Here is a 24,378-nt window from a genome sequence, read left to right as displayed (position 1 = left end):
GGCAGTATCATTTCCACTTGTTCATATGTATAAAAATCTTTACTTGATAAGGTCCAGTTTAAGAAATTAGCTCTAGTATAGACTAATTTGTGAGTTACAATCGATAGTCGATACTAGAGCTAATTTCTTAAACTGGACCCTTTCAAGTAAAATTTTTTATATAAATAGGTGGGGATGATACTGTTATTGTCGCAAATAGAATTTCATAAGCCTACTTTGTCGTATTAGTATACAGATTGCGAAAAATCAAATAAAATTTGAATTTCGCAGGCAGACCCGTCGCATCCACCTTAATAAGAATTATTTAATCAACACAAAAATGTGCAAAATTCACTATTGTAATTATTTGTGAGAATTTAAATTTTTGTATGTTACACAAAATTTAAACTTTTCAAAATCCATCAATTTAGTTTATAATAAAATATGTGTACAAGAGAATAGACACCATAGCCACTTTTTGAAGCCCCGCCCAGTTTGGAAATTCGTTAATTTTTATAATTTGGTAATTTATTGAGCAAAGCTAGAAAATTACAAAGTTGACTGACTATATTTTGTCCATGAATTAATTTCATTATAAAATGCATTAGGTACTGTATAATTAAAATCACTATAAAAACTGTACTTATCGACTTAAAACTAAATAAATAAATCTAATAGGTAATTTCATCTAAACCTACTGGGGAGGTAAGCTCCAAACGGGAATTTCCTCCTTTTTCTTATCTTTTTTATAATGCCTATCCCTCATTCTGATGTCATCTTGTCGCGTTCTGAATTCGATCTGCTCACTGCGCCAATCGACGCGTTTCTTCGGCGAGCCATGTCTATAAAACCTTTTTTCTTTATCATTATCGTCAAAGTAAACTTTGCTCTTAAGGAATAGTCCATTTACCTCTGTATCGACTTCCATAGGTATTTTGTCCACGTAATCTTTGTCGTCCAAAAGTTCTAATACATCTTCTCGGTTGAATGTAAAGGAATGTGGGTAGTACACTTGTAAAATGTCTTCTTGTCTGAACTGTTGCATTTGGAGCCACACGTGTGGGAGTAAAAGGGGGAATCTCCTTATCCAGTATGTGATGAAGCCATCTGGTAGTTTTCCTAAACTGTCCCGAACTTCGGGCTCCAGTTCTCTGTAGTGATGTTTCTGTAAAGATATAGAATCCTACGTCAATCCACAATAATCGCCAATTTACGAATTATTATATCTTTTTAGGTATTTTGATCACACATCTTTAAGATTCGTGGACTAATTTGGAACATCAGAAAAAAATTTAGCAGAAATGATTCCACACACCCAATAGCCCTAGTAGGAAATTGCATGTTTCGAAAACGCTGGTGAATTTCGGTATAATAATGTCAAAGTAAAATTTTTTCAAGTGTTGTATTCTGTTTTTATTTATATCTATTTTAAGAAAGGCGGCAGTACGTAGGACCTCAAGATTGAATTTTTCAAAACGATAAAAACTCGTATTAGGGCGTAGGGGTACATGATGCATCAGAAGTGGGATTTGAATTAATATGTACAGTCGACGTCAAAAGTCCATATAGAATAAGTAAACAAGTTGCCTTGCATGCACTCTGTCACGCACACACTTGCACTGTAATATTATACAAGTCATTCAATTTGTAAGCCTGAGTAATATCTAAAAATTTCATATATAAAGCAAAAGAGTTGAATGGCGCAGCGCGGGGGTACCCGGACTGCAAACGCGACGGTTTCTGGTTCGAATCTCGGGTCCGTGTAAGCTTTTTTCTGTTTTTATTTTTTTAAATGATACGTTTAGACTAATAATAGCTTAAGTGGGTAGTTTAAAAAATCGCAGTTACGAAGTTAGATAAAATATGGTCACTGAGTACCGACGGATAAAAGATTTTGACAGTCGTTACTTGCAAAGGCTACATCATTAATTCATGTTGTTTCTTGAGTGTTGAAAACGTTTTATTTTACTTGTCTTCAAGAATAATGCAGACTAATGTGTATTGTTGATAAAACTGATTTTGAACATTTGCAATGAAACTGATTTCACCGTGAGTATTGTTTTTATTGTTAGATAACGTGTATTAGGTTAAGAAATTGTGTTCATAAACATAGCATTACATAAAGTTTTGTGAGTAAATAATACTCGAATACTCGAGTAAGTGATCGAAGGAATATCCATAAAATTTAGACAAGATACTAAGTAGGTTAAAGTGTTGTTTTATTTGGTGTTATATTAATCTCACTGTTTGGTTTTTAGTGGATCACCGAAAAGCGTTGGGGGTGTCGCGCCACGAAGAAGAAGGTAATTTAACATCTAGACCGCGAAGTGGCCACCCGCGTCATTTTAATGATTCACAGCGGAGATCTATGGTCGAACAATATGAAAATGTTGTCCCAAACATGGAATCTGGACGGATATCTGTCAATATATGGGGCTGGATGAGTGCCGCTGCATCTGGTGAACTAGTGTCAATTGCAGGGCGCCCCACAGCTGCACATTATGTGGAAGTGTTACGTGACAGCATGTTGCCGACTGTGTGGTGTGTGTATCCAGTTGTTAATATGCCACAACTATCTTTTGTGCATGATAACTGTCCTATGCATCGAGCACATATAGTGCGTGATTGGCTTAATGAAAACCCAGACATAACTATTATTCCCTGGCCAGCAAGATCACCAGACGGGATATACGAAACGAGAGGACTGCTGAGGAATTAGAGGCTCACTATATGGAAGTGTGGGAGAATATTAGAAGAATGGATAATATCTGTTTCAATATAGTCGGATCCATGCGGTGGCGCTTGCTTGCTGTTATTGAAAATAGTGGAGGTTATATTAAATACTTAAACAATTTGCTTATAAATTTATATCCATTTTACTTTTTAAGTCTTTAAACATAGAACATAAAGTATTTTCTTTTCTTAACTTATATTATGTTAATAATATATCTTACTAAAATTAACAGACAACAAAAGCAGCGCCGCCGAATGATTACTAGTTTTTGTAAGGTTTAGCTTCAATTTTCTTTTCTTTATGAAAACGATTACTTAAGCTTATAACCTTTAAAATAGTTTAAAAAAAATAGCTAATATTATCTATTTATTACTTTTTAGCAAATGTAAAAAGATAACAATGAAAAAATCACAATAAAGTCGATTATCTAGTAAAAAGTGTTTTTTTCTTATTTACTCTTTTTATAATATCAATAAACAATAATTATATAAACAAAAAGTCATTTTATTAAAAACTAAAAAAAATGAACTAAAGAGATTTGAACCTAGATCATTTTGAGCTAATGCATTGTGTGCCGACTATGTTACTACGACACTGAGAGTAAGTATACGCAGAGACATGAAATAAACAATCACTAAAGTCAGTAGATAGGTCGAGTAGGAATAGAAATTATTTTAAACTTAATGGTTGTTGTCTTAAGGTTGATATTGTAGACATTTGATGGAAGTATTGAACTGAAATCGTTTGAACCTTATGTAGTTTACTTAAGGTTGATAATATTATTGACAGTTAATATTTATTTGTGTGAGTGAGCATGCGAGTGATTCAAAGCATTCCTTGCTGCACGGTTTTAGCCTTTAAGCTATGTATGGACTTTCGACGTCGACCGTACCTTATTTCTAATAGCCCTCAGTAGATGTGAGACTCGGTCCCCTCTATAAGTGCGTCGCGCGCGCAAGTCGCCCGCAACCATAGAGCATACATGCAACCTCCAGTCACCCCGAATGACGCAGCGGGCTCCCTTGTCTAGAGGATGCTCTATGCCTTCTTTACTGGAACTTTCTACGTGGTCGCTAACATCCTGCGGAGATTATTATATTCAATTAAAGATTAAATCTTATGGCCTTGAAACATAGTTAATTGTAAGTTACCACAATTTAAGAAGTCATTAAATTTAATATGTTGCATACGAAATTGGAATGCCGTAAATAAATAAAAGTCCTGAATCAAAAGACAGATCTTTTATTTCGTATTTTTCCATTGCTTTATAAGAAATTTCATGATTCTACGTCAACGGAGAGTATCCTATAGGTTTTGTTTCCCTTGACAGGTCTTGTCAGACACAACAGACAGAGAACGAAGTGATCCTATGAGGAGTTCCTTTTTTTCTCTGGAGATACAGAGACCTAAAAACAGATTTATACATGTTCTGCTGCTTGATTTTATTCATAACTAATCATCATTATTGACTTGGTTTAATGACAGGATAACTTTGAATTCTGCTAAGTAAAAATTGGTGTACCTGCAAAAAGTTCAATATGCTCTGCTTGCCCCAAAACATGGGGTACTTGAGCACAGTCTCACACGGCGGCCGCGCGTGCGCCTTGCCAGATATCATCGCCCTGATCAAAATCTTTGTTACCAGCACCTCCTCTTCTGGCAATACTTTGCTAAAAAAAACCATAATCAGGACAGATAGTAAAAGTTTGCTATAAATAAAGTTTCTGTATGAGGGTATTTGTCTAATGAAATGAAATGTTTGTCTAGTGTAATGTTTTTAAACTAACAATTTCAACTTACTCTAACTGATCTAAATTATAATCTCCGGTCAATATATTGGCCTGTCTTCTTAACATGTCTCCAAACGGATGGCATCCTTTTGACAGCACATAGTAAAATACGCAGCCCAAAGAAAACATGTCCACTGATGTTGTCTGAAAATAAAAATGAAACAGTTAATATAAACCTATCAAATCATCATCAACGCCATCACAATCATCATCAGCACCGTCACAATCATCATCAACACTATCATCATTATCAACACCATCACAATCATCGTCAACACTGTCACCATCATCAACACTTACAATCATCACCAACACTGACACATACTATCACCATCATCAACTCTGTCACCATCATCATCAACTTAGCAACCCCAACCAATGTTTTGCACACATCCTCCTATAACTTAGCTTATCATAACCAGTACTTACCGTTCTTTCCCCATTGATCATCTCGGGCGCAATCCATCCATCAGTGCCAGTAACTCCAGATCTTCGTGAGAAACTAACGCGTCCTATATTCAGCTTCTTCGATAAACCAAAATCTGAGATCATGGCTCTAACTTCGCCCGAACCCGTTGGCATCGACAGTAATACGTTGTGGGGCTTTATGTCTCTGTGGACTATAAAAACATTTAAATATAGTTTTAAATATTTGCCACTAGCAACCCGCCCCTTCGCACGGGTAGCTTATTACAATTTTGCAGGGATCTTTAGTTTCTTTTTTGAAGATAAAAATATAGCCTGTCTCAGGAATTGTATAGCTTTGTACTGGTGAAAGAATTTTCAAAATCGGTTCAGTAGTTCCAGAGACTTCCTACTATCAAACTTCATCTCTTTATAATATTAGTATAGCTAAATGAAAAATTAATTCATTTTTACTCTACGATTATTACTTTACAGGAGCTGAATGGAACCAAATTTGTAGGAAATTTATGTAAAAACTTTTGTCAGAAATAATCATAATGCTATTCGTACAGATTTTCGAGATATGAGCAAAAATCAGAAAGAAGGGGACGATTCCTTTTTATTTGCGAATGACAATTACCGTCAGAAACGCGTCATCTGTGCTTTTTGTTCATTGTTTTGCCAAAAATTATATGTTAAACTGTTCAATCAGGTGTGCGATTATTGAGAAAAACTATGTGATCTTTAATAAAACATGAACTTACCAATATCCATGGAATGTAAATGCGAAAGGCCCAATGTGGCCTGCCGTAACACTTCAACTGCATTGATCTGACATTCGAAGCTCAATTTCTTCTCCACATAGTCTTGTAACGTCGCCGAGCATAATTCTAGAGCTATGTACCTGCAGAATAAACATTTTCGCTTATAAGTACCTAATAGAACAAGACAAAAATCGCAGTCATACCTTAACCCAGTGTGGGTTGAGATGTCTCTGCATACAACTCTACTAAAAGGATGTTAAAGTTAGACTGTTTTTTTTTTATATCAACGATTGGATAATTGACCGTTTAAGATTTTTTGCGAGCCTTGGAGAACACTTTAAACCGTCGGCCGCGATAATAATAACGTGGATAAATTCATTAATTCACTTTCAAATGACTTTAAACTCACACTGGTATTAAAGCCCACAACCATACCAGTAAAAAACTACTCAGGCATCCTTGAAAACGCAAAAACTACTCGGTCTTCCTTAAAAAACCCGTGTTCGAAATAGTGACTTATCAAATTGTTTAGAATACCAGATCCTGGTTAAATGTTGAAAATAGGACGAAGGTCTTACCTAAACTGCTTATCCCGTTCAGTGCAATAATAACGTACAACGTGCGCGTGCGCATCAGATTCACGCAGAAGCGCCACCTCGCGGTCGGCGAAAGTGAAACACTCTGGGAGTAACCGTTTCACTGCCACTGCTCGCTTGTCAAACATACCTCTAGAAAGAAATAATAAAATCGTTTTTTAACCATATAGACTAAATAGTCCAAATAAAAATAATTAGATATTGAAGAAGTTTATTCCAGGAGCTAAATTGGATACTACTACTACTAACAGTACATATTTCTACTACTAACAGTAACTTCCAAGTACAGAATACGGATGCCTCCACAAAGACGTTTAATTATTTAACGAATCTTGTTACAACGCAATAAAGTGCAATTCAGCTCGCACGATTTGCATAAATCGACCATCTACTACTGCGTCAACTTGCCCATAAACAATGTAGATATTTCCGGTTCCAATAACCACTGCCTCTACGTCCTCAACTTGTCTATAGTTTGAGTTACGTCAGTGACCATAATTCTCCTGTCTTTTGCTTACAAAACCACTTACCTATACACAAAAGTGCCCTCACAGCCCTTCCCCAGCACCTGGTCAGTGTTGAAGCTAATCCTGCCAATGCGGACTTCCCCGTCGCCTACGTCTACCAACTGGCCGGTCACTTCTCCTTGAGAGGACGTTGATGTGTTCGAACTACGAGATCCTCCTTGCGAAAGTTGCTGGAATTCGCGAGCCTAGAAACAAAATTCTTGTTAAGTATAGGAAAACTTATAGATTGTTACAGTATGATCACTTTTTTAAGTTACGCCAATGTACACACGGCAAAACTATTCGTTGACCAGTGCAAATAACAAAGCATTATATGTGTGCATAACTCGTTTATGAAATCTTATTCCATAAACCTGCGCAGAAATCTTATATCATCTTTTAAATGGCGCGAAAATATCTCAATCATAATAGGTCCGATATTGGCCTACGCGCCACGCGTCATGTTTTGTTCACGCGAATTATAAGCGAGATAGCACAAGTATCCGTTGTTCTTGTATTTAAAATCTTAACATCAAGTAATAAGGTCTGTCATTCATTGGTATAGATTCGATTTTAGTCGGCTAGCGCTTTTCTGCGCAAATGAATTTTGCGATGCGACTTATAACTACTGTAAAGATTAGAAAAATAAGCTAATGCCGCGTATTACACACAGAGCAGCGAAGGCAAGCGAAGGTGAATACTTGGTTTCACCTTTGACACCTCATTAGAATAATACCTAAATACTAAGTAGATACCGGAAAATCGACATTGTAACAACTTCTCTGTCACAGACTTCCTCGGTCTCCCTCTTCGCTAATTCTATTAGCGAAGGTGATCAAGTTGAGGGTATCCATTTGCGAAGCCAACTCGCATTCACTTGCCTTTGCTGTTCTGTACCTGGCCTTAACATATGTGCTTGGAATAATTTAATAATTGGACCTGGAGGGCTGTTCTGTAACTTTTTGATACGTATAGCGGTTTTATCCTACCTTACATTTCTGATAACTGATAATTTGACTAATAAGATGATTATCATCGCTGAGTTATTGGCGACGCAATAACAAGGATTAATATGGATTTTTTTGATATACTTATGTGATTGGAAACATATCTATTCACCTGAATAAATAGGTTAACAAGGAAGTATTAAGTAGTACAAAGTAGATAATAATGTAAACAGATAATTAAATTGTGATACGCAAATATTGTGTAATATTGTTACAGATTGGCAATTTTTAGTACTCCAAATACAAAAACCATATTTATTCATCAATGGATTATATATTTATATCACATATGATAAGAAAACTACTTACTGAGTAATTGAAGGTAAGTACTAATAATAATATAAACACCACGATAAGTACATAAAAAGGTCAAGTGCGAGTCGGACTCGTACACGAAGTGTTCCGTACCATTGTACAAGAAATAACGCTTTTTAATTTTCATAGCGGCCAATTTGAAAATTTTATTATTTGTTTTTATAGCAGAAACAAAAATACACATTTTGTCAAAATTTCAACTCTCTACATAGGTAGAGCTGTAGATAGATATACGAGATGCAGCCCGCTAGCAGGCAGACGGACGGACGGACAGACAGCGGAAGCTTGGTAAGCAGCAGTTTAGTCCGTTTTCTGACATTGCCAAAAATCAGTCACTCTAATTAAGCTCTTCAGTATTAAATTGAAAGACATTTTAGTAAATAGCTGTAAATCTTTTAGCATAAAACTTAAATGAGAGTAAGTACAATACAAACCTGATATCGCAGATACCAGAACATGGTAACAACCAACCCCATCAGAATTATAAGCAACACTTTCAAGGCTTTATTCTCCTGCTGGTGCAACCAAATGTACGCTTGCTTGTACCACAGATCAGGTCTGAAATAAAACTCTTTGATCTCCAATTCATCTGTTTGGACAGACACTGACACAGAGTTAGACTTTTTAGTTTCATTTTCGCCATCTTGTTCAGCTGAATGGACTTGTCCATTTATCAGTTTCATGCCGTTGTTTTGGGGTACATTTTGGTTCATTAAATTTGTGTTTGGCAGTTGCGGTATCCACGTTGTAGTAAGCTCTGGCACTTTATAATGCCCTAGTAGCAAATATGGAGGTGTCACGTGTAAGTTTATATCGTTGAGTTGAAAATGCACGTTTTTATAGGGCTCGTATGTATCCCTATCGCCTTTTGCCTGGGTCTCTGTGACCGGACCTTCTAAGAGCAGTGGTCTATGTCCCGTGGATATAGTGACAGTGTTTTTGTCCACAAGCGAGGAGAGAGCGTAAAGTCCGTGGTTGTGCTCTCCAATGTACAGAGTGGGACTGCAATAAAATAGAAAACAGTAAACGAAATGTATCACGTTATGTACCACTAATGATATATATCTAGGCTAGAGAGTTGTTCTCTAGAGACTAATGCAACCATTAACCGCGTGCAGCAACCGCAAACTGCACGATACCGAATGCGTTTTTTTTTTTAATAATTTTTTTATAGACACCTTCCTTATAAACTATCTCTTATTCGATATTAGCTATCGATTATTCGATATATTATCGCAATTAGCGCTGCCCTCGGTCAACACTGCCGTATACTGTATAGAAACGGACTTATATCTGGGCTCTACCACTGGTTTGGAAAGAAAATTCTAGGGAAAAGAACCGGCAAGTATGGCGCATGTATATCGAAATCTGATTCATATCATGTTTTCATTTACTATTGATAACAATGCCCGCGACCTCACTCTGTTTGTGAGATAAAACTTCAATACATCCGATCTTCTGGGGTAGATCAGAAGATTTCGGGATACCTACGAACGCCCGGTGTCTAATTTCTATATGTGTGACTAACGTTGGGCCCAGAACAAAGTTTACAGAAAATCAAATTCCAACAGTTTAATACAGTTATTGTAGGCAGGTATACTTACTATAACTCAATATTCGAGTTTTTAATCCCTTGTCCATTCGTCAGAGTAGTAGCATCCTCCATAATATGGTCCAAAGTATCATCACCGATCGAGTTGAAAGGGACAGAAATCAGCCCTTCTCTGTCTAGCAAATAAGCCGCTATGACCGGAGTTTCGAAGTTGTGCGACCACACAAGGTCGCCAGTTTTTCTATCAAACGACATTACCCGCCCATTTGAAGTTGACGTGAAATGTATTATACCTACCAACAAAGAGAGATTCAATTACAATTTCATGAAGATTGTATGGCGTGTCGAGTGATAAGAGATCGAATAGTTAAAGCAAAGGGTGACGCCCACTGCATGCTGACAGATGGAACATATTTAATGAGAATTGTGTCATGATCTAAATTTTATTTTATTGGGAAAACCAACAATTTTTTGTGCTACATACCTAGGCATAGGATTAGATAACTTAAACTATTGCTAATAACAGGTCTTCATATTGGATTTAACATATGTATTTAATTTTGTCGGTATTTTCATCATGCCCCAGTTTAATGTATTCAATAATAGATACAATGATCAACTGGGGTTTTAAACTAATCATTATTTTTAACAAAATTTTTGGCCGTGGCTGCCTATATGGCCTTACGTCGTAAAACAAAAGATCGGTCCTAATCAATCAAAGAATCAAGGAGATTTCGGTACTTAAATGTGCACCAACTTTTACATAACAAAAGACATTCTGTCGCTAAAAACAAACACAGTGATAACATTTTCGTATTTAATTGATAACCTGTAAGGTAAGTAGCAGTTTATATATAACAAAGTAAGTAACCGCGTTTCTGGGTACTGTAAAGTTGTTCTCTTTAATCCTACATTTTGAGGGTTCTGTATGTATTCCAAGGATGCCTAAGTCTCCACTATCCGTCCATTTATCTGTCTGTCTGTATGTATTTCACGAACCGTAATAGTTTGAATTGAAATTCTCACAGAGTATTTCTATAACAACAAAGAATTCAATTTTCTACAATTCAATAAAACTTCTACACTATCAATTCAGTTTCGTTTAGAGATGGTGTACAACAGAATTAGCCACCTGTCTAGAACTGCCCTAGCAACAAAACATACCGCCAAGAGATAGCAATGTATCCTCCAGATTCCATCTACAGCATTGTACACACCAGAGACGGTGGACCGTTCTGAACCGGCGTCGTTCTAACCACATGGTAAAAGAAAACCGGCGTAAGGCTTCAACGTTTTTCACTAAACTAAAGTTAGAGTATCTGTATCTTTTTCTTTTTAATATTGCTAACAAAGGACGGAAAATGAATTTAAACACTCCAAACTTTAGTGCACTCTACAAAGGTAATCGGGCATGATTGATCCGGTTTGCGGGCATGAAACATAATAGTTTTAAATCAAAGATAATATTATAAATAGGTATTTGATTGAAAATCTATGAAGAAAAAAGTTATGAAACATTGATAAGAGTAAAAATCAATAGGTTTTTCTTTTATGGTACAAAAATTATTTGAATTTTTTCGTGATTCCCATGACCCACAACAACGCGACCTATGTCAGTGTATATCAGACGGATTAATTTCGCTTGTGTCCGCCGCGCCGCGAGTGTGGTTTCCATACTAAAGTGCCCGTTTACCTTTAAATAATACAAATAGGCTCACATCTGGCACCTTAAGTCATGAGGTTTGACAGTTCTAAATTAAATAAGGTTTTGTCTTTTTCTTATTACATTAGTAAGAAAAAGATGTAAATACTCTAAGATTTAGTTGGGTTCAGAACCACTACCAATTGGTTTACTTTACTTGAAACTGCATCATCGCTTACAAGTTAATTAATATATAGCAGTCCAACGCCCACATGTCAACAGATATTTTTACTATTCACAAAAACACTTGCGTTACAGTTATTACTTATTTTAATAATAGCTGTATCTAATTACCCGTATCGATCGTAGTACTTATCGTACTATACGGTATAAACGTATCACTCTCAAGGTAACTCAAATAAGTCACTGAAACTTATATTTTTTGTATAAATATCAATGATCCATACTAGTTACTATATTATAAATGCGAAGTGTGTCTTTCTGTCAGTCTGTATGTCTGTCTGTTTGCCCACCTGTTTTTCGATATAGACAAAATTTGGTACAGAGACATATTGTATCCCAGAGACGAATAAAAATACTTTTGCTTCCGAAAAATCAAAGAGTTTCCACAGAATTTTTTGAAAAACCTGAATCCGCGTGGACGAAATCGCGTCATTTATTTGTACAGAGATAGCCTGCATCCCGGAGATGAAATAGGCAACTTTCATCCCGAAAAATCATAGAGTACCCTCAACTTTTGAAAAACTTCAATACACTCGCAGTTGCGGTCATTATCTGTATGTATGTATGTATGTATATTGTATAATATATAGGCAAAACAGGATGATCCCTAAGATAATAGAAACGAATAAACTGCCATCGTACTTCTGATGTAGTCACTTTTAACGATTATTAAGATTGAAGCATGATCTAACCACTAGTAAACCTGGATAATAAATAAGCGGATACATCAGGATAGCAACCTTTAGATTGACCGAGCCTTCGTGGGCGCACTAACGTTATTCTTGGACTATCAAATGATACTAAACTACCCGCAACTACAAACATGATAACTCTCACTTACTGCACGTGACAACTTCCAGCGTAACTAGGTTAACCTAACCTACCCTACCTAGACCGGCTCCTCAACCCCTACACCGGTACCCAAACCAACCATCTAACCTAATCACCACAATAACAACTCGTTCAATCACCAGCACCACTTTAGGTAACCACTACTCTAAAACCTACAGTACGACACTCACACACCGTATTTACTGAGAACCTACTTCGGACCGAAGCCAGAACAAGAATCAATCGCCAATCGCTACGCTAATATTCTGATAATAAAATGCGAGAGTAAATTCTGAACACAGCAACGCGTGCCGATCAAAATCCAACTCTGACAGTGACAGCTAAACAAATATGGCTGAGTACCTTCACGTAACGTTACTTTTTACGGAGTCTATGACATTAAAACCTCTTTTTAATATTGACTCGACGACAAATATATACTATATTGAACCACAAAACACAAATGACAAAAACAAAAATTAAAATGTAGGTACAAAAGGCGGTCTTATCGCTAAATAGCTATACAGTCTAATTCATGTATTTATTATATGTAAAAAAGAAGTAGATAGGTACGCGTGTAAAGCGAATTTTTAAACTACCGCATTTGGATAGCATTTAAAAGTTATCTCGTCTACTTTCGGGCGTTTGTATCTTCTGACGCATCACCGCGAACAGATTTTATCCGCATGTAATATGAACGTAACAAATCTATGGTATAATAATATCGACAAACATACACTCTCATTAACACCTATCTTTATGCCTATCCTACACTAATAAAGCTAGAAGTATTGACATATTCTATAATAAGTCAATGACTAGGACCAGAAAATTGAGACAACAGTTTACAGTGCATATAGCTGGCGTAAACAAAAAGACCATTGACCTTAAACCTGTGCAGTGGGTGATTTATAGATCTATTTGTGGAGTGCTCAGATAAGCCGTCAAGCTTTTACGAGCAGCAAGAAACCAATATTGTAATCTTTTTTTGTTGAAAAAAATAAATAAAGAAATAGGTAGCACGAAGTGAGGAGCAACTCTACTAAACATAGCCAGAGTGCTACGTCTTATTAAGGTATTTTTTCATTTATTCAGGGCTGTTGGAGTTTCCTAATGGTAAAACAATATGCGCATGACATATCAAACTGAAAGTTTAGAAAGCTGTACATACCATAATCATTTAGCATTTCCTTGCCCATGGCATGGGAAGTGTAGTCGAAGAATGTGACATTCCACTTCTGATTGTCATTGTTCGCGTCATGCATCAGGATATTGTACTCGGTCCGCGCGACGAAAACACCGCGCTTCTTGTCCGGCGGACACGTGTTATCTTCCTCACTCTTGAATATCTTTGATGTATCAAAACCTGGAACCAAAATAAGATAATTATCGTCAACTCATCGAACACTATTGAGCCCTTTGACGACCTTCCTGGCGCAATGACGATAGCTGCGGTCTTATTAGCTTAAAAAAAAAATGGTATGGTAAAATGGTATAATAAAAAGGTCATAAGTGCGACTGGCTTTAGATGCAATAGCTTTGCGGAATTGCTACTCGAATTCTGAAGCCGACCGTACAGTCAATTCCAAACTTGTAAACAATAAGCAAGTACTTATAAGTGTACCTGAAACTTGTTCCCTCGTCCCTGTCAAGGGATCCAATATAAACCATGTATCACTCTTTTTCCCTGTATACAAAATTCCTTCTGTCGACCGACACGGCGCATTGGCAACCAACTCTGGTATAGTAAAAGGTAACTTCTTAAGCATTTGCTTGTCCCCTCTAGGACCATACATGTATAGGAACCCATGTCTTGGATCAGGTAAGAATTGGGGCATCAAGTTAGCATGCTGATTTGGTACTTTTACCACTGGTTCTGAAAGAAATAAGCACAGACATATGGATTATCGGAATCAAGAATAGATGAGACGAGACGTCTCGTTTACCTATAGCGATAGTTGGGCTTGAGTTGAACGTTTAGGTGCTATCCTTTCGTATCATATCCATCGTATCGTATCATATGGGTCAGAATAATAAAACAGAAAATGCTATAAAAATATCATAACAAGTATGTAGAATTAATTCTTATCATAATACAATTCTTCGTGGAAAACAATTTTCATGGCTTACCTACCTAATAATACGTCGCGTTCGTTGAAATAGGTATATCTAATTAATACAATTTTCTTTCTCGCAAGTGCAATTATTTTTTTGCATATATCTAATATTGTTACTATTATCTTAATAATAATTAATATTCATTGGAAACCAGTTGGCGACGATATTTTGGCGGTTGCCGTCCGCAGTCGCGTATGTAGGTACATAATTTAATTTTATTCGGGACAAGGTGTGCCAAATATACACGTGTTCGGGTTCGTAGTTAGGAAGTTATTTTATTATTTATGCACGTGATGAAATCAGAAATGAGGAGATCCGTAGGAGAACCAAAGTAACCGACGTAGCGGGTTCCGAAGCTAAAGTGGCAATGGGCAGGGCACATAATAATATGCCTGCTAGAAAGGGGTACTTTTTACACGACTACGGCAAAGCCAAAAGGAAGGGTTATGATTTTAGCAATCTATGTATGTATGTACCTATGTGTTTGTATCTATGTGTGTTCCACTTGGATGAATTAAACACTTCATCCAAGGTGTTCCACCATAGCGTTTAATCTACATACAATTTGTATGTGGTTCTTCCGATACAATGAAATGATCCTTACATGAAACGGAGTCGATCAGCATCAAAAAAAAAATTAGTTTGTCAGTTTTATTTATTTTTAAGGACAAGTCGCGCTTGACAAAAACCAAAAAAATTACTACGCCAAAATTGTTTTCACAAAAAAATACTTTTGAAGACAGTTTCCCTGTATCTTGTATGGTTTTGCATTTCCCCATTCTGTCCCAGTTAAAAAAACATTGTATGATATGGACACCCTAAACGTATTTATTTATGACGGTACGACGCGACCTGAGGTGTCTGTATTGATAACTCCACGTTGCCGGCCATGTGGAACGAAGCCGGCTCATTGCGTGAGCGATAAGGGCGTCAATAGTTAAACGCATTGATAAAAACCCGGCCAAGTGCGAGTCGGACTCGCGCACTGAGGATTCCGTAGGTAACTTGTAGGGTACATAGTTCATTCATGACGGGAATCGGACAAACCCTAAATTTGTTTTGTGATGTAACCACAATTCAGTTTTCGAATTTTCTTATACTATATTATTTTATATAGGCATATAAAAAATAGCCGGAATCTGTATATAATATGTAAAAAAGGAAGCTGCCTGGCTGACTGATCTATCAATGCACAGATCAAACTACTGGATTGATCGGGTTTGAAATTTGGCATACAGATAGCTATTATGGACGCAGATATACGCTAGGAAGGAGTTTTGAAAATTCAATCCCTAAAGGGGTAAAACAAGGGTTTGGTGTAGTCCGAGTATAAGCTAGTAATTATTTGTAATAGAAATCACTCACGATAGATAAGACGCTACAATAGGTTATAAGGCATTTTTACCTGACTGCGGCAAAGCCAAAAGGAAGGGTTTTCTAGCAGTCTATGTATGTACCTAAGTATGTATGTATGTATGTAAGTATGTATGTATGTATGTTTGTATCCAGATTCTGTGTGTTCCACCATAGTGTCTAAACTACTGGACCGATTTTGATGAATGAGGTGTCAATTGATTCATTGTTACCTGTAATATTTCTTGATTCTAGGTCAACAGTCTACCTAAAATATGACGGGTCTTGATAGACAGACAGACAACAAAGTGATCCTATAAGGGTTCCTTTTTTTCTCTAGAGATCCCTAAAAATGATAATAAAAATGTGCCAGGCACCTGAATTGGGCGTTACGTAGATATAGATTAAGTTAATCAATTGCGGTTGTTTTAATTTGTCCTGATTTGCACTAAGTAACTTTGACTAAGGCCTAGCCCACACAGCGATTTTTATTCGCGCGATTTATTTTCCACGTGCGGAATTTCATCTGCACGCACTATGAATGTGGCGAGTGATATTTGCGCGAACTTAACACCAGACCGCGTGGTATCAAATTGCAGATTTTCCCGCGCGAATTTTATATCCCAAGTGCGGGTATCTCCATATGATTGCAAGTGTTACAGAATTGCGATAAAAAATCGCGCGATTTTTATTCGTTATGCGGGCTAGTTCTAAATGAGTTTCTTGAATGTAAAATTTAGGCCAAAATCTTTTTTTTTTTTTTTTTTTTTTTTCTTCTCGTCTGGCTTTACATAGATTAGCCAATGTCAGGTTTGTATTTATAATTACAAGTTAGGGAAACTATATATTATGTATAAAATAATGAAAAATCGGGATTTGGAATTGGAAAGGAAAAGGATTTTTTTAAAATAATTACATAATATACATATATCTAAACATATACATAAATAATAATATAATATAAGTAACTATACATTAACTATATCTTGATATCATTATGTTCTATGAACAAAGATAAAACTTTGTAAACATTAAATGAATTTGTGTATAACAAACATAATATAGATGTAGGAAATGGAATGTGCAATGATTCGAGATTAGCAAGAAAGTCAGTTCGATCATATAGAGTGCATGCAAAGAAAACATGGTTCAAATCCCCATACTCCCCACAGGAACAGTGAGGATCGGGAACAATTTTCATCCTGTGTAAATGCGCCGGGGTACATACATGACCCAGGCGCATTCTACACAGAATAGAAGTAACAGTTTTTGAGAAAACTAACTGGCTGAACCATGGTTTCCTCGGAATGGACGTCTGAATTTTTCTATAATGTTTACCCACTGAACCATCGTTACTCCATACCCCATCCCACGCTTCATACAAATATACTTTGGATAAATTTATCAAATCAGAACAATAATTGGTGAATGGAACAGTATCTCCAACACGTATCGCCTCATTTGCCAATTGGTCAGCTCTTTCATTTCCGGGAATGCCCACATGGCTTGGAACCCAAGCCAACACAACATCACAATTTTTCTGTGAACACTTATATAAAAGATCTCTAATGCCAAAAACAATTGAAGACTGCTTATGGGATTTGAATGGAAATCTATTGATAGCTTCTAGAGCACTGCAGGAATCAGAGAATATGACTGTTTTTGGTATCTTTAAAATTAAAACATATTCTAAAGCTTTAAGTAAACCATAACATTCACCCGTGTAAACGGAAGCTTCAGGTGGAAGTTTAACTTGTTGTATACCCTTATATTGTGAATGATAGATCCCAATGCCAACGCAACTCTTATCCTCATGTTTAGATGCATCCGTGAACACATAATGCCAGTCAGGCCATTTATCATTGAGAATGTTTATAAATTCCTGTTTTGAGTTAGGGTTATTTTTTAATTTGGATCCTATGTCGAATTTAATTTCCGGGACAGTAATAAGACCCTTGTAGTTGTGTTGGTATAGAGGAAGAATAATACTTCGATGAGTGGGAGCTCCCAAACTTTCATATTTTCTAAGACTGTTTACAAGACATGGAGAATCTCTATTAGTCCAGTAGTTACCGGTATCAACCTGATAAGCAAGTTGACGTATCTTTAAAAACAAAGGATGAGAACTTAGCTGTAATGTACGGAAAAAGTATTTATCACAAAGGAACTGTCTCCTTAGATATAAGGGCGGATCACAACATTCTACCTGAAGACATTTTATTGGAGTTGATTTCATCGCACCCGTAACCAACCTCAAAGCCTTTGCCTGGATTATATCCAGCTTTTTAACTGCAGTTTTATTACCAGGATGTAATAGGAATGTTCCATAGTCTAAAACACTTCTTATTAAAGCATTGTATAGCAGTCTCATTGTAAAAGGATGAGCACCCCACCATACTCCTGTAAGACACCTTAAAATATTCAAATTTTTCTCGCATCTTAATAAAACATATTCCCAATGTGGAATTCCAGTAAGTTTAGAGTCCAATATTACACCTAGAAATTTCGCCTGATCTTTAACTGCTAGCGGAATTCCATTGTAATTAATATGAGGAGATGGTAGATTTCGCTTCCGAGAAAATACTACAACAGAGCTTTTAGATGGTGACAAATCTAGACCATTATTATGTAACCAACATTTTAAGGCATTTAACGCTAAGTTTAACAACTCACTAACATTATCTAAGGATGGCCCAGCAACATACAAAAGCAAATCATCTGCATATTGAAGCACATTTGCATATCTATTTACAGAAATGTCCAAATCGTAAGTATAAATGTTATATAAAATAGGGCTCAAAACAGAACCTTGTGGCAAACCCTTCCACACAGTTCTATAAATAAATTCATCTTCGACCGAATCTAGCGAATACTTTATATATCTTTCATACAACATATTTACAATAAAATTAATTAATAAGTTAGGAATATTCAGGGCAAGCAATTTATGTTTTAGAATTGAAATATTTACATTATCGTAGGCGGCTTTTATGTCCAGGAAGGCAGCAACCAATGACTCATTTTTAGAGAAGCTTAGTCTTATGTCTGTGGTAAAAATGCTTAAGCTGTCAATAGTACATTTACCTTTCCTAAAACCAAACTGGTTTCTCGATAATAATGTATTATGTTCTAAAAACCATTCCAGCCTGATTTTAATAAGGTGTTCAGCAGTTTTAGCTAATACTGACGATAATGCTATTGGTCTATACGATGTTGGATCTGAACTCGGTTTATTCGGCTTCCGTAATAAGATCAAAGTTTGGGACCGCCAGGATTCGGGGACGATACCCGCCATCATAACGTTGTTGATCAAAGAAAGGTAGTACCTGAGACCATTGTCGTCAAGATTCGATAAGAAGGAATAAGGAATTCCGTCTTCACCTGGTGCAGAGTCTTTAGTCGTTGAAAGTACGCCTTTCAATTCGTTAAGTGTAAATGGCGAATTTAAATCTACATTACAATTATTAGACAATATGGGGGTTAAGGCCATGGGACATTCAGGTACATAAGGAGGACCCAAACGATCCATGACTTGCTCTGCTAGAACTGGAGATATTTTATTCTGTTGGGAATCTTTAAATGCAGATCTAAACCTTCTTATATTTTGCCAAACAATTGATGGTGAAACATTAGGACTTAAGGATTTACAAAACCTGTGCCACCCTTCATATTTTTTTACCCGAAGTAGCTCCTTAGTAGTATTAGCAATTTCTAAGTAACGCTCAAAATTGTCATCAGTCATATTTTGGCAAAATTGCTTCTCTGCTTCTTTTCTTTGCTTAACTGCATTAGTGCATTCTACATCCCACCATGGTGGTGATGGAATAAATTCCATACCACACCTTTTTACAGGAAAAGTTTCATTTGCAGCTTCAATTAATATTGTAGATAATGCTTGTGAGCATTCTAATATGTTAGAGTGACTAATTTCTGGTAAATTATTGATTTTCTTTTCTACAGCTACACTATACAGACTCCATTTAGCGTCTATCAGTTTATGTTTTATGCGTGGCTGTCTTACATGTTTTGGAGGTTTTTCAAAAGGGAAAGTAATGATTAAAGGGTAGTGATCACTACCACCAGTAGATTCAGCGGGAGACCAGATGAGAGATGAAGCAAGATCAGGAGTGCAAATGGACAAATCAGGAGCACTAGGTGTCCGTGCCAACCGAGTGGGAGACCCAGTATTCAAAATGCACAGATTATGGGAGCTTATTAAATCTAACAACTTTTCTCCATAGAAGGTTGATGTGGCACAACCCCATAATTCGTGATGAGAGTTAAAATCCCCTAAACATAAAAATGGTTTCGGTAAAAAATTAAAAATTTCACTAATTTCATTAAATATATCATTCTTAGGACGAGAGAAATATACAGATACATAACATATACTATTTACAATAACTGCAATAACAGACAAGTTATCACTATGTACAGGAAGAGTGATAGGTGTGAATGTCAGAGTATTTTTGATGAGTATAGCCACTCCACCATACCCATCAGGTCTGTCTTCCCTGAGACAAACATACCCCGGCATTTTGAATAAAAATTCCTTTCTCAACCATGTCTCTTGGAGACAGATGAGAAAAGGATCATGTTTATTTATGAGATGTATTAAGTCTTGTTTTCTACTGTTGAGACTCAAGCAATTCCACTGAATCACTCTGGCTCTGTGATCCATTATTATTAGATATTTGATATAAGGCTTCAATTACTGTGGCAACGTGGGACGGTGTAACTATATTCGATTGTGATAATAATTGAATCAATATTTTAATAATGTCTGCCATTTTCATGTTATTTTCAGTACTATTGTTATTAAAATTAAACTTCTGTTTAGGTAAAACAGGATCTCTTATTATTTCTGAGTGGGCAAAGTGGTCATAGCCTTTGCTAAGCTTTGAGGGTAATCTTGGCTTTGCGAAGACTGTTTTTTTATATGAATGAGGCACTGAGTTTGAAGTGGATGGAATGTTGGATTTTTGAGGACCATGTATATCCTGTGGTGGAGAGGATGATACAGGTGTTGAAAACAAAGCTTCAGCATATGACATGTTTGAAACTGGTGGATGCATTTTAATTGCTTCCATATAAGAAATACAACTTTTGCTCATGGTTTCTTTAATTGCTCTTTGTCTGTTATGTTCTAAACATTTTTTATTTATAGCTTGATGCGCTCCCTTGCATAAGCAACACCGGTAATCCTCCTCTTCCACCTGACAAGTATCACCAGAGTGCCCTTGGGTACATTTATAACACTTTGGCACTGACCTGCACTGATTTTTCACGTGGCCAAAACGGCAGCATCGGTAGCACTGCACAGTCGGATAAATATACAATTCAACAGGTAAAGCCGTGTAACACATGTATACCCGGGTAGGTAAAATTTGGCCATCAAAGGTTATTATTACTGTCCCAGTACTAATGAATTGGTTTGTATCATTTACAACGATTTTTCTTTTGATCCGCCTTATTTTAATGATTGGACCACAACCAAGTGGAACACTCATGTTAAGTAATACCTCTTCTTCGGACCAGTCATTAGGTACACCTTTTACTACACCCATGCGTGTGACATTAAAAGTAGGTATAAATGCCCTATATTTTGCGGATTCAAGAATTTTGTTTGTCAAGAAATTATTAGCATCCAAGTAGGAAGAAAAAGCCATACTAATGCGATTCCTTCCTACCCGTTTCAAGCTTCCGTTCACAACACCATTGAATTTATTATGTTTTAAAAAGCGACCAAAAGTTATAGGATGCAGAGTAGTTGAGCTATCACTATTTTCGCATTCTTTTTGTATATGCACTACATATGGGGCACTATCGGATTGTTGGTAATAAGTACGGCCAATTGGCACTCGAGTTGGTAGTGAGGAGGTTCCATTATTATCGGTGGGGTTTGTAGATTCAGTAGGGTATGTCGGATTTGGGTTAGCCTTGTTATTATTACTATTATTATTAATTTCAAACTTGCAATCGCAACTGTACTGTTCTTTTCCATCTCTAGTTTTTGTTTTCCTTTTTCGTTTATTACATGTTAAACAAATGCGTGAGAATATTTTCCTTTTAAGAGTTTTGTCGACATTGGACACGACAGATACATCAGTGTCCATTGACGACTCAACCGCTGCTATTAGTATATCCATTTTTGATGTATTATCCAATGATCCCGAAGGATTTGACCCCCCTGGATCGGGGGGCCGGATGTCCATAACGTTGAAATTTAAACTATACTAAATTTTAAAACTTACCTATATATACAGCTATCTACTATGAAAATGTCACTAAAACTACAATATTTACACTATAAAACAACACCAATCCCTTTCCAAATTGTATTAAAAAATTAAAGGAAGAAAATTTCACGTCCGCTTATGTACGCAGTTTCCCGCCCTTTTCAGGCCAAAATCTATAGATATATTTATACATATTACACAGATTAAATATTCTATTTTTTATTGTTGTAGGTCAGATATCATATCCAATTATCTTGTTATCTATGCCCAACAACAAACAACATAGTAATATTATATTTGTTTTAAAGTTATGAACCTTGAAAACTTTACTTTTAGGGCAAATTTCATACATAAATAAAATTTTGAGGTGTTGTTTTATTGATGCACACTGTTACAGCAAGGTAATTTATATTAAAACATTAACAGTTCTGTAACATTGTTTTTATATACAGTATAAACTCTATATAACGACACCGAAGGGACTGTGCATTTTATGGCGTTATAGAGAGTTGTCGTTAAATGGAGAGAAGAAACATCAGAATTAGAAAAAGAAAAAGTTTATTTATGTGCATAAAAAATAATGTTATTTGAACGCTAGAAAGTTTGTGAGCAACTAAGAATATGATAAGGTATAGATAATCCATGACTCCTACTTATGAGTCATGGTCAACAACAGTGTACACGTACAAGCAATCCCAATTTGTAAACAAAAGAACGAATTTCTTAGAATGTTCGGTATGTATGATGCCGACAGTCGAGTTTATTGCGGGCTAGGTAGGATAATAAAGCGACAATAGATCGTACACAGCTGCGCAGTTTTTACTAATTTTAGCAACTTAAAAGGTACTTTTTATTACTCAATTGTTGTCGTTATTGAGAGTGGGTGTAATGCTATGTAGAGTGAAACATGGTATGAAAGACAAGCTAAACCAACCGAAGCCAATTGATTTCGACGCTTAAGGGAGTTTGTCGTTAAATAGAGTGACGTTACGTGGAGTTTACACTGTAGTTAAGATTGTTAATAAATTGAATGTTGATTAATTATGTGAAGGACTTAGAAGGGATAGAAGTAATATGGAAGAACTAATAAATACATATTACTAACTAGAATAGCTGGAGCCTCTGAAGAAAAGTTGATGTTAATACTGTAGAATAAATAATGGCTAAAAAAATTAAAAATATTTTAATATGTATGACAGCCAAGTTGCATCAGACACTCTTCAGGTTCTGTTAACTTTTAATTAATTTTAGAAATAGTAATGTAAGAGCTCGAAATTGGTTTGTTATTATTTTACAAACACTAATTACTTTCCTGTTAGAACAAACACACAATCTAAGATGAGTATAATGATTCATTATCAAAAAGTCATAGGTACATTTTATATGGAAAATAAGAACTTCTATGATGAAGATGATACAAAAGCACATGTACGAAATAGTTGTTTTACCATCTTTTAGTTTCCATATAATATTTCCTGATTGCGGCTCCACGGCCACCATGCCGCCGCCTAACGTGGCAAACAAGAGCGGCCGGTCATCCAAAGCCCTAGATATTTCAGTGATATCCTGCAAAACAAATATATACTATTCAAATCACGTTCATTTTACCTTGCACTTTAATGTATATTACTCTCATAAACCACTACACCTTTCTATCTTTATTCTCCAATCCTAATACAAAGGCCTCCAACGCAATTAATAAAATAAATAGTAACTTCATCTTTGATTTAGGCTTATCTACTTTTGAATAGTATTGTATCCATTATTCCCAAAATACTTCTGTAATTAACTCAAGCACAATTAAGCCAGACAAAAGAATAGTCGTAGTAGATTTAAATGAAAAATATATAAAACACAACACTTGCTTCCTTTACTTTCTGCTTTTTGATTTGCTTGCATCTTTTTCTAGTTTCTCTAGTGTCAGTTGTCAGTGTCAACCATAGATAATGGTGTCAACTGGCAGTTAGTCTGTCAACTGGTCAAACCAAACGTCCAAGGTCCATTGTCAAACTCAAGTGTCATTTTATGAACAGATAATTTTAACAAATTTTTGGTTTCATTCACAAAGTTAACCCGATTTACAGGTTGACAAAAAAGTTAGATTTTACACAAATCTACGAATGTTATCCCGTGGTCATCTTTTCTTTTGTATTATGTATAATACACGTGTTGACAATCGTAGAATGTGTTAAAAATTACCTACTGTAACTTTTGGGAGCACCGGGTGACCGGCTGTATTCTAAAAACCCCCGATTTCGGGCCGCTATCAAATGTAAACAAGCTGTATTTTTTATAAAAAACCAT

General features: G+C 36.0%; 1 protein-coding gene across 1 annotated transcript; it reads right to left on the bottom strand.

Moving 5' to 3' along the window:
- Positions 1-174: 174 nt before the first annotated feature.
- LOC123872050 (serine/threonine-protein kinase/endoribonuclease IRE1) lies at positions 175-23,992 on the bottom strand. The gene is made up of 14 exons (XM_045916183.1): positions 23,723-23,992; positions 23,523-23,640; positions 13,989-14,240; positions 13,536-13,730; positions 9,701-9,941; positions 8,531-9,098; positions 6,799-6,980; positions 6,251-6,400; positions 5,673-5,812; positions 4,933-5,123; positions 4,514-4,647; positions 4,236-4,383; positions 3,606-3,794; positions 175-1,144 (listed from the first exon to the last, which is right to left on the bottom strand). Exons 1-14 carry the CDS (start codon positions 23,792-23,794, stop codon positions 674-676), a joined length of 3,051 nt encoding a protein of 1,016 aa, XP_045772139.1. The 5' UTR covers positions 23,795-23,992; the 3' UTR covers positions 175-673.
- Between the last annotated feature and the right edge of the window lie 386 nt (positions 23,993-24,378).

Source organism: Maniola jurtina, chromosome 14, assembly GCF_905333055.1.
Source record: "Maniola jurtina chromosome 14, ilManJurt1.1, whole genome shotgun sequence".
NCBI classification, from domain to species: domain Eukaryota; kingdom Metazoa; phylum Arthropoda; class Insecta; order Lepidoptera; family Nymphalidae; genus Maniola; species Maniola jurtina.
The sequence above is the reverse complement of the archived record's forward strand: the minus strand, read 5'-3'. Positions and strand labels throughout refer to the sequence as shown.